Consider the following 12,434-nt stretch of genomic DNA (forward strand, 5'->3'; position numbering starts at 1 on the left):
ACCCGGCAGAAGCCGTCGAGTGAAAGTTTTATAACAGGCACATGAAAGACCTGCTGGAGGATACCCCTGTATACAATATTAGGAGAAATGGTAAATCATAATTAACATATATTTTCATATTCTTTTAAATGGTTTACACTTGTGGACCGTTTGAAAATGAACTGACTTTCTACACTATGCACGAAATAATGTGGCATTGCCCTGTATGTAACAATGACTACACAATGGGCGGGAAATGGGCCCATTTCCGAACGAAGAAGCACTTGACAACCTTAATACTGTAGCACTAGCCATCGCGAAGGATGGAGACCAGTAAAGCGGACGATCGATAAATAAAGTTAATGTCTCAACGCATCGCTACCACACCTAGGACAGAGCAGACGAATTGGGACCTAAAGGATTCACCACGTTTCACGAGATCAGTGGTTGAAATGATAAATACCCACTAGCGCAACTGCGAGGCACGAGAAAGGCTACCGCCTGCCATATTACAAAAGTACTGGCATCTATGAAGGGCATTAAATTTACCCTGGGATTGAAAATCACGTTCTATAGAACAGTTGGCGAAGACACAGTGTTTAAGAATGCTTTCTTCAGCAGCCCAAACGATCGGCAAAAAAACTGAGATTAATGAGGCATTTGAACACGCAGCGCAACAGATTCTAAACAAGTTAGCCTAGTGGGTATCCGAAGGGCCTGGTTGGACTATAGAATCAGTCGACGGTCACTACCTCAATGTCGTAAAATTCCTGCCTATGAGGGGTGAATCCTACATAGAGCTCCCACCTGGGTTGCGGAGTAAAGGACTAAACAATTTGAAAAACAAGGACAATGAGTGCTTTAGGTGGTGTCATACCAGACACTTGAGGCTATTACAGAATCAGTCGACGGTCACTACCTCAATGTCGTAAAATTCCTGCCTATGAGGGGTGAATCCTACATAGAGCTCCCACCTGGGTTGCGGAGTAAAGGACTAAACAATTTGAAAAACAAGGACAATGAGTGCTTTAGGTGGTGTCATACCAGACACTTGAGGCTATTACAGAAAAGATCCAGGGATGCAACCACTGAAGCTCACCAAAAAACTCACCGACTGTGGGTACAGATACCAAGTGGTCTGCTGCTGCGACAAGTACGACAAAACCAGCACAGACCAAAATGGGTGAAAAGGCTGTCTATAAATTCATGGAAAAAATGCTAGAGGAAGTAAAGTACTGTAAGACCGCCATGCGGAAGCACTTCGATAAGGATCTGGTGATGAGCAATATCAAACAATTCCAAAGTATATCAAACAATTCCAAGAGTATGAAAAATGCCATATCTGCAACCGGGAGTTCACTGAGAAAGACATTCGAGAGACCATTGCCACATCACTGGTAAATTCAGAGGCTCCGCTCACCGGGGATGCAACCTGAAGCTTAGAGTGGTACCAAGAGACAATGAAAATTCCCGTCATATTCCATATAAGAGGCTACGACTATCATTATATCATGCAAGAGATTGCCGCCTTTGTCAAGAAGCATGCGCACAAGAACAAGAAAGGAGAAGAGGTAGAAATGAGTGAAAACGCCATACCGAACAACATGGAAAAATATATGCTTTTCAAGCTTGCCAAACATTTGACATTCATCGACAGCTTTCATTTTATGAGCTCAAGTTTAGATAGATTGGTAAGCAACCTGCCAAAGGGGTCGTTGAAATAAACAGCCCTGACGTATAAAAACCAGGAGCTTGATCTCATGGTTAGAAAAGGAGTAACCCCTACGACTACATGGACAGCTTTGAAAAGTTTAACAGGACGATATTACTATTGAAGAAGGACTTCTACAGCACGCTAAACAACGAGCCCATCTCAGACGAGTACTACAAACTAGACCCGTGCCACTACTTCACATCCCCTGGTCTCTACTGGGACGCCATGCTGAAGTTGACCGATATCAAGAGACCATGATATAAGAGAACGAATCCCCGTGGCCCATGATTGCGTCCATGAAAGCTATTTTTAGATTGCGTGAGCTTGTCAATTATAGCATCTATATATGGTTCGCCGCGCCATATTTGGTTATGGGCATCTCGCGAGCTATAGTTCATTTTCACAACAAAACCTTTTTCCCTCTGCACTTTTTACTTCGTTCGCTACCTGTTTTTATCTTTTTAGCTGCTCCTCATAGCACATGATCACAATGCTACCCGTAGGGTGGTGTACTGGTATCAGTTAAGTTATCTGATGTTAAGTTATCTTGTTATTTAAATAATTGAACCGGAAGACGTCGAGGAGACGGCGAATTTGGAGTTCATTCAAGATGCAGACTCCTAAACAGTTCTTTATCTCTTTAATTCAGTGAGATCCTAGGCATTATCAGAATCTATGTTATGTATCTTAATACAAGAAGGCTCTTTGATCTTCAATATTTTTAGACGAATGAACTTCAATTTTTCACGCAAATGTTCAAAAATCATGTCACTCAAGAAACCCTTGTCACTGGAATAAAGATTTACTTCATTATAAAGACTTGAAATCTTTTATTTGTGAAATACATGTCTTAATAACCACAATATCGGTGTGAATATAATGGTATTAAGTTCTGGATGTATCTTTTTCATTAAAATAGAATGGGAAGAGAATTGTGTGTTGTAAACACAGATTTCTGATTGATTGTTCTTTTGAGCTTATATTGCGAATCAGCTTTGAAAACGTTTACTGGGGAGGTTGTTCCCCACGCCTAAAACTACGCACTCTATGCATTTTAATGTCTTTAATGTCCGAGAAACGGTAGATTGAATCAAGCGTACTCTCTGGAAAATCATTTTCCCAGCGTTCGTGAAAAAGAAAGGTATTTTCGGTCAAAAAGATTTCCATAACAGCCTTTGCCGGTTCACATCGCTCAAATGTGATCGCGAGTAAGACTTATACAAATACACTCCCCAACACGGTCGCCATCACATTTACGGCGCCCCTTACCTGGAATCTCGCTTCTGTCGATCCCAGGTGTCCCGGCGCCTGCCACTTGACCAGTGAGTCGGCCAGGGGGAGGCCGACCACCTCGAACGGCCCGGCGGCCTAAAACCCTCGGGAGAGTCGAGCCGTCGCCAGTCTATTCGCTTCGCTCTTCGACAGGCTCCCCCGCCTAGCACGACGCATGTGTTCGGGAAGTCCCCATCCCCGTCTTGCTGTTCGTAGCGCTTTCGCTGCGCGAAAGTCACTACTCCTTAGCTTCGATGCCGGGGACTCCAATGCGCCGCCCGGGCGACCCCACCCCCATGAGCCAACAAAGGATCGCTTCGCGGCGCCTGGAGCCGCCAACCGGTTTGGACCGGAAACCCTGCCCGGGCGGAATCGGTCGGAAATAAAAGAAATAGAAAAGAGGAGAGAAATAGAACAAAGAACAGAGGAGAGAAAATAAAAGAACAAAAAAAAAAAGAGAGTTGAGAGTAGAATAGATAAAAAAGAGGGAGAAAAAACGATACAACAAAGAAAACAGGTGGGAGATAAGAATAGATCAAAGAAGAAAGAGTGGGAGATAAGAATAAGGCTTATGGGCAAGCGAGGCATTCGTATCTATTTTTCAAGATGGAGGTACTGTATCTGCTAGACTTATCTTATACTTTTGAGATTTTGCCGCCATTTATAGTTAGAAGGTTCTATATCTTATTATCAACGCATTTTGTTACCTGCACAGCCATGCACCTCTACGCGCAGACACGGCCTCATCAGCATAGGCTCCACGTTAGCTGACATGTCAGGCCAGAAACGAACAAAACGAGCGCGCACATCATTGATTGAGATATGTTGAATGGCATCACGCTTGACCGTCACGTTTATTTTCTGTGAACAAGACAAATAAGAAAAATGAAATAAACAATGAAACAGAAGAATGCAAGCTATCTAACAAGCAGACAAACAAACACACAAGAATGACAAAGCAAACAAGAAAACATAAACGAAAAAATATTCAAACCAAGATGCAAAAAAAAAATCAGGCACTTTCATAACTCGAACGTCACGCTAATTATTTTTCGTACGTATGGATACATATTTCCTCCAAGGCGCGCGCGCTATCATCCGGGAACGGAACTTCACGCTTGGCGGAAAAACAATTTACACGCGCGCGACAGTGCTGAAAAACGCAAGACTAGTTCCAGTACCGCGCGGTTAAACCAGCCTATTTGTTTTGAAATGGCGGCGTTTTACTGGCGAACTGTCACATTTTGGCGAATGCTAAGAAAACTAGATCAAACCTAAGGCTATAATTTTCTTTATGACTCCCTCATTATCAAAGAAATCTATCATCTTTTGTACAGTATGGTTTTAATGCTGTACAGTAAGTCAAAACAGCGACCAAAGTCAGCCTTTCGTACCTTTACTCGAACGATTCAACACTGAGATTATGTTTGTTATCGCCAGAACACGCGCATGCGCATACGTTATTCAGCACTGTCCACGCGCGCTACATTTTTTTTTTGCTTTTAGAACAAACGCCCAAAACTGACGACAAAAGACGGAATAAAACAGCAAATAAATAGTCAAAGATTATTTTTTACTTAGGCCAACTACTTAGCGACTTGCAGTGCTGAAGTAGGCAAGAAAAGATTTGATGCAATGCGTATTTTTAAATACGGTAAAACTTAAAAGTTCTTAAAACCTTTTACTAAAAGCAATCTTGCCAAAGAATAGAAAAGCTTAAAAAGTCTGAAAAGGGAATTGAATTTGATTTAAATTTGAATTTTCTACAAAGCTTTGAAAATTTTCTTGGCCGCGTGAAAAGAGATTGAATCGAGGAAATTATTTCCTGTTTTTGTAAAACAACGTATTTAAAGAAGAGAATTATATGCGAAAAAAAAAGAAATATTGTTTATCTTGTAGGTTTCGAAGCCAAAGCTGGTCTTATTATTCTTCTGGCAAATCCTCATCAAAAAGATTAATTTAGTCAGCCAAAAGCCAAGACAACCGGTTCGTGCAACCCCAATAAAACAAGAAGGACAGCGAAATGCCGTGATAAATTTTCAGAGACCAGCTGATTTAAGTAGTCTATCTTTAATGCCAAAATTCGCCTCTTAGGAGTGAGGTAGTTTAGAGGTAGAACCCGATTATTGAATAAGCTAATTTATTATATGGCTACAATATAGTACGCGCGCTGTGATTGGCAAATTGTTAGTCGTGACATTCCGTATTATTATAACTTTGGCGAGCATTGTGGCGTATTATACGGGCTCTAATGAACGTTTTGGCGGGCTCTAATATATTTAATCCCGCTGCTCTAAGCCAATGAGAGGGCGAGGAAATTGCAGCGAGCCAATCAGAAGGAAGCAGGATTTCCCGCAATTTATTCAAACCTCGCATCGCTTGCCGTGTTTGGTTGTGTTTTGACAACTACCAAAAAACAAACAGGAAAACATGGCTGAACACGACTCACAATCTTCTCAGCTCGATGAGGAGGAGCTTAAAAAAATGGGAGAAGACTCTGTTCCCAAAAATACTAAAAAAACAAACATCCTGGGCGATGAAAAAGTTCACCGAGTGGTGCACGAAGCGAATGGTTGAATGTGATTTTCACAGTATCAGCTCCTCGGATCTTGGAGTCATTTTACGCCGTTTCTATGCTGAAGTCAAAACAAAAGACAAGAAGGACCTCTCGCCGAGTGCCTTTTGCTTCTAGTGAAACCATTGAGATGGAAAACAGTAATGATTGCAAACAAGGTTGTTTATCTAGGGCAGGCGGGGAAGTGAATGTAAGTTTTTCATCCTCGACCGAATTATACTTCTGCAAAGGCTGTCATGCCAAATTGTCACTTTTCCAGTTGCACAATAAATTTTAATTGTTTAATTAAGTGACATCCCATTAAACTTTCTATATTATGAAACAGTTGTTTCGTTTACAAAAGAACCTTAAACACGTGTATATTTAGCAACGTTTGTAAAGTGAATTGAAGCTGTATTTATTAATTATGTTATAACAACTTTCAATAAATAAATATCACGCGAGTCATCCGCGTTTTCCGATATTATTTTTTTTTTTGTTTTTGCGCTTAATAATTGCGCTGCGCTCGGGCTAAGATGAGCTCGAGTCGGGCCCAAAACATTTTTACGCCCGCGAAGATCAGCTATATTGTTATATTACCGTCTTTGAGGGCATTACAGATTTCCGTATTGCCCTACGAACAATTTTTCTCAATCTTTTGTTTTTTTTTTAATTTTTTTTTCACCTTCACTTTTGTGAGCTTTTTTAGGTTGTTTTGTTCACAGGTTCCCCAAGCTAATGTTGTATTCATTCATAGTTACTTTAAATATAAGGTTCATTACAATAAAAAAAATTGGGATGAAAAATATAATAAAATTCCTTCAAACTTTTCTTACATGTTTGTGGTTATTTAAATCCCTGTGAAGTTTCAATCCATTTGGGGCAATATAGAGCGATTGAAGTTCCCCCATACTAAGAGAAGAGAAAGGTAGCAGTCTAATGATGCCGCTCGGCAAAATAGGCGGTAGAAAATCGCTTCTAGAAAACTGCAAATTCGGTATTTCGCCGAAATACATGCAAACAATATTATACCGATACTTTACACTGCCACACAGAAATTATAAATCCAGTTGATCAACTCTTTGCGTACCTAAAACCCTATTCTTTACCCGCCTTGCCGAATCAGGTATGCTTGACGCGAACCCATGGGATGGATATTTCAACAGTCGTAACAAAACAGCCCGTCTACATCCCCCTTCCCGCAAAAAGCAACAACCAGCTAATATTCTCTCGTGAACTTCAACACAAGAAAACATGTAGCTTATAAACAAGATTAAATGCAGTTCTCGACAAATGAAGCTGAAATCGATGAAGTTCACGAGAGAATATTCGTAGTTGGTTGTTGCTTTTTGCGGGAAGGGGGATGTAGACGGGCTTAGTATGGGGGAACTTCAATCGCTCAATATTGCCCAAAATAGATTGAAACTTCACAGGGATTTAAGTAAAAACTCCACAAACATGTAAGAAAAGTTTAAACGAATTTTATTATATTTTTCGTCCCAATTTTTTTTATTGTAATGCGCCATATATTTTACAGTAACTATGAATGAAACACGTAAAATACAACATTAGCCTGGGGAACCTGTGGATTTCGCTCAAACAAAATGGACCAAAAAACCAAAGCCACAAAAAAGAGGGAATGGACGAGCACTTTGAGTTGGAGTTTTATTATCCTAAAGGGATTGAAGAGGAAAATTTTGACAAAAAGAAAAACAATAAGATGACGAGCCGGCGAGAGCCACCGATAGCCAAGAAATACAAAGCTTTAGTTATTTATATCGGATAAACAAAGACAAATGAATAAATCACAAGGGGTGTAAAGACCCAGAAAAGTCTCTTTAAGATATTAGTAATACCTGTTATTTGTAAATGCAATATTTCAATCATATTATTGATCAGCACAAAGCGATTGGCCTTTTCATTTTACTTTAGAAGTTTGTTCTCTACATATAAGGTACTGTACATACCGTGTTTTCGAACTAAACGGTCCTTTCATGCCGTGAAGACTGACATCTGAGCTTTCTTTGTTATTGTTTGGATAAACTTCACCTATGATCAAACCTGTAGCTTCCGAAAGGTGCAAATAGAAAGGAAATAGCCCGAAAAGTCGTCCAATTACTTGTTCAATCTTTTCACTCATTTACATTTTTTATTTGGCAGTGCGCGTGTGGTTCTTGTTTTCCCGCCTTTTTAAAATCGATCGATAAACTAATCGATATTCGCGCAAAATTGAAAGTTGATTTGCTTTCTCGTCATTTTTATTTTAAAAAGCCATATAATAAACAACTTACTAACCGAGAGTGAGGTAATGCTGGGAAAAATCAAACTGAGGCTTTGGCGTATCGACCGAAGCTTTGCGAGTGTTTGATTATTTTGTTTTGAATTTGCCACCCAGAAAGGTCACGTGATCTCTTAGTGCACTTTCCCCTATTCCACAAATGATCAAATAAACAATAATATTCATAGTGTTATTATGAACACAAGATTTTGCATTTTAAAACGCATCACAATATTTTGCAGCATTCTGAGCCACGACATGTTCTTAGAATTTGGCGAGATCTAAAGCTGATCTTATGAAACAAAAATAGTGTATTACATGACGCAGATATGAAGAACAATATATACCAATGAACTACTTCTCATTTGACCCATTAATTCCGCTTCCGCTAATTAATATTTGTCTTCCTACAATGACATCTCCCCTATATTGAATACATCAAATAAATGTTTGTCTTCCTATGATGACATACATCACCTTGACTTGACTATCTTCCATGTAGTCCCACCATTCCGTGCCGTCCACACTGATTGACAGCTTGACCCAAGACGCAGCATCGTCCGCTCCACGGGCTCCCTGTATTGATACGCCAGTCACGCGGTGCTCTTGATGCAAATCCACCTGCCATTTAAAATTCATACACCTATTTCAGATGAGGTTGTAGTCGGAGAATCCAATGTATTTTAACCCGCAGTGCTTGATGGGCATCAAATAAATAATCCATAAGCGTAAATAAAAAATTCGGGCTTCAAAATTATTGTTCCTGTGACCATTCGCATGGATTTCAGATACAAGGATACAGCCGTTTATTCGCTATCCCTATGAACCAGCGCGGGTTAGGATACATTCAATATCAGCACTCAATACCTTTGCACACATTTTGGTCATCATTCTCTTACATATATTGTACACCAAAACTTGTTCCCAATTGCCATTTTCAAAATGCCACAGGCTCCCTCGTTTTCTAGGGTGGTTCCATTTATGAAAACTATTAAAGTCTCTTTTAATATAGTTTAAAGTGTGTCTCTAAGAATAAGAATCATTCTGCTTTAGAAGAGGGTGGTTTTATTAAACTTACGGAACCACCTACACAGTTCAACAACTCTTTATCAATGTCACCATTAAAAGTGCACTAAAACGAACAAACTTTTCAGCTAACAAGCCCTTCCTATTCGCCGCCCCCTGAAGTGTATTCCAGTGCTCGTTATCTCTGACCTGTAAGAAGCTTTCCTGATAGCCCGTCGGACACCAACCGTCGCCTGTATTCAGTTTAGCACCCAATGTATTGCCATTATTCGTTGTTAGTTCCGCCTTCCCGCTCTCCACGCCGAGCGGTTCATTGCACACTGCTAGACAAAGACAGAACGACAACTCTATGAAAGGTCGCCCTAATAAAATTGCGCTGATACCGCAATCTATAGCTTTGTAGCTTTCAGATTTAAGGGGCAATCGCACCAGTTGATAACGTATCAATCTCCGATTGTTTTTAACGGAAAACGCGAACATTATTTTTACATTTTAAAGCAGAGTGTCTATTGAAAGTTTCTTCGGGGATGTGTGTGATAATTTAGAGTGGATGGTCTGCTAAATAGCGCAAATTCTAATGATATTTTTATCTTTTGTCGGTTGTCGTTTCCAAATGGTGCGACCGCCGCTTTTGGTTTTGATTAGAAATAATCTAATATTTCCTCAGAAAATTCCACTAAACAGTAAGCTTTATATTGGGAGCATTAGAAGCCTTTTCTCAGTTTTGAAACGATAAGCGATTTAATAAAGATAATTATTAATCTTTAATTCTTTTCGATATTTTAATTCCTATTGATATGGAAATTACGAGTTTTAACTTTGGGACCTTAAAATTTGAACTTGGATAGATATTTGATATATTAAAACTATTTTGCACTTGTTTTTAAACAATTTATCTCTGATCGAATGCGAATATTTTTGGTATTCTTTTTTAAATTACTAAACGATGTTTTAATAATTTATCATTCTAATAAAAGGACCCTAAATGAATAAATGTGTTTGTCGATTTTCATCAAAGGCCACAAAACGTTTACACAGTAAAAGATAGCATAGCAATTTCAATAGAATTTCTTTCTTTCTCTATTTTCATATCTTTCTTCACTTTTTCATTGTTTTCCCCGCTTGCTTTTCTATCTCTCTATATATCTGTTACTTTCATTTATTTATTCATTATTTTTTCTTTACCGCCCTACTCCCTTTTCTTCTTTCTCTGGCCCACACCCTCTTTATATCGCAAACGGCTCAGTCACATTTTTATCCGTCTATCCTGGGCCACTTTCCATTTATTATAAGAAGGTAATCAGGAAATCTTTTTCGATTTCATGGAATCAAGTAACATATTAAAAGTGATAATTAGAAAATTAGAATAGCGCAATTTTTATTAAACTTAAAAGAGATACTTACATTGTGCAGACCTGGCTAGCGTCACAAGAAACAGCGAAATTAGAGAACATTTGCCGAACATATTATCCTTGCTTCATCACTGTGTTTCAAGAAAAAAAACAAATTTTTTTCATTAAAATAAAACATAATAGAATGTTGAATGACAGCTGTTGCAACATTCCTAAGAAGCTTTTCACAGAAAAATAAGACTCACAATTTCAAAAATAATATACTATTGGGAAACTATGGGAAAAAAGGAAATGATAATGAGGATAAGACGGCGTTCTATCGTACTCTCTAAGTTACAACTTAATTTTAGGAATGTAAAGAATGTTGAATGACTTGCACCTTCAAAAACTGAGAGTTTTCAAACTTTTTTCTCTTTTCTATTTCAATACCTTTCAAGTCGACCAAAAACATAGCAAACTATCAAAACATCATTGGATCAAAGTTAAGATAAGATTCGGAGGCGTCTATCTGGTAATATTTAATTAGTACATCTGTTTTTCTTTTAAAAATGGTCTAAAATTTAGTTCTGCAAAATTGGGAGTGTACAATTGATTGACATGATAATGTTATATCATATTGTTAACCATCTTTCTCATGGATTTTAGGAGAGAGGTTACATTCACTTTTCTAAAATTTCTTTTTGATCAATGCTACATTTGAAATAAGATTATCATAAGACAAAATGACCCTGAGTTAGTAATTACATTGGATCAATCACATCAAGTTTCACTCCTAGACATTTTAGCCATTTAAAAGTATGTCTTACCTTGATTTAAAACTCATGTGTTTTAACCGGCCTTGGAAAAATGCACTATGTGCGATGTATTGTGACACTAACTGAATGATACTGTCCTAGGCTCAAACGCAGGCTGTATTGTTAAGACCCCCCGTCATTTTAATACTTGAATTTTGATCAAAATAGAGTGTGGAAAAACAAAAAATCAGAAAACAAGAACAAAAGGCTATATCCTCTAGAAGGCTAAAAATTGACCCCTCAAAAACTCTGAACTCTGGTAAATAGCTCACTCGAATTTACAAAGTTAATATTAAAGACTCTATTTATCAAAAAAGAAAACTATTCTATTAATGGTATAATCTTAGAACTGTTTACATTCTATATGTTTCATTCTAGTCCCAAAACTGAAAACGGAATGCTCTCTTCAGCAAAATTATATTTCCTGCATGACTAAGCAAGCTACGCCCTTCGGGAAAGAAACCTTCTTTGAAACTTTTCCATTCACTTTTATTTCATTTTGCAAGACTCTCTTCTTTTCAACTATGCGTGATAAAAAGTCAGAGCTTGATTTTCTACTTTTGTGGTAGTTGAAAACAAGATAAGATAAGATGAACCTATCAATTCACCAAAGACGACAAGCAACATATCTAAATTACAACTCTTGACATTTTTCTTTTCAATTATGCGACTGCGAGTGAAAAGAAAAATAGGGCTTAGATACGGAAATAATAACGCTGTTCTCATAAATAATAAAACGGGCTAACTACGCAGTCGCTAGTTGCATGCAAGTGCCTAAATTATCCTACTAATGATTGATGAATTTTTGGATCGAAAAAATAATCGTAAAATAAAATAGACCCAATTCTGTTGATATATATGACTTACGTAAAATCCCAGATTCAAAATGAATGAAGCTGAGCTTGAACTGAATTTGATTGGAATTTTTATTGGAGCTATTTGAAAAGAATATCGTGCTCTATTGAACGGCATATTATGTCGAGTATCGCAGACCCTTAGGGAAAGGAGCAAAAAATCCATACACGATGCATACAGCGTTTACTTGACGACTACAAACGCTCTACCACCCCCACGGGATGGCAGCGTACCAAAGAATATGCCATCATAACTGCCAATAGGAAGCTTGTGCTCCTTGCGATAATTGGTAACTTGATCAAATGCGCCAGCGAATCATTCCAGCGAGGGGAAGTGGAAAGTATCGTAACAAAACACCCAAATGTCGTCAGCACGGCGGCTGTTGGTGTGCCTGACCAGCGGTTGTACGAGTTGGCCTGCGCATGCCTCATTTTGAAGAGTTCCCTAGATGATGACGTCATGTTAACTAGAGCTGATATTGATAGTTGCTAGCGACGGGTTTTTGTCAACACAGTCAAGCTCTCAGCGCAGACAGGCTTTACTTGGTGTTTGAAAATTTCCCTATCTCCGGAGGAAAGTAGAAAGAAGGGCTATGAAGAACTGACAGCGC

The 12,434-nt window shown here is 38.6% G+C and overlaps 1 protein-coding gene across 1 annotated transcript in view; it reads right to left on the bottom strand.

The window, feature by feature from the left end:
• LOC5503341 overlaps nucleotides 1–12,302 on the bottom strand; it is a 99,010-nt gene extending 86,708 nt beyond the window's left edge. The window contains exons 1-5 of the mRNA XM_048732918.1: nucleotides 10,982–12,302; nucleotides 10,228–10,306; nucleotides 9,013–9,146; nucleotides 8,275–8,418; nucleotides 3,673–3,826 (exon numbers count right to left, since the gene is read on the bottom strand). Of these exons, the coding sequence (XP_048588875.1) occupies nucleotides 3,673–3,826; nucleotides 8,275–8,418; nucleotides 9,013–9,146; nucleotides 10,228–10,288 (493 nt within the window). The 5' untranslated portion in view covers nucleotides 10,289–10,306; nucleotides 10,982–12,302. The remainder of the gene's footprint in view (nucleotides 1–3,672; nucleotides 3,827–8,274; nucleotides 8,419–9,012; nucleotides 9,147–10,227; nucleotides 10,307–10,981) is intronic.
• Between the last annotated feature and the right edge of the window lie 132 nt (nucleotides 12,303–12,434).

The sequence above is a fragment of the Nematostella vectensis genome, chromosome 9 (assembly GCF_932526225.1).
Source record: "Nematostella vectensis chromosome 9, jaNemVect1.1, whole genome shotgun sequence".
Lineage (NCBI taxonomy): Eukaryota > Metazoa > Cnidaria > Anthozoa > Actiniaria > Edwardsiidae > Nematostella > Nematostella vectensis.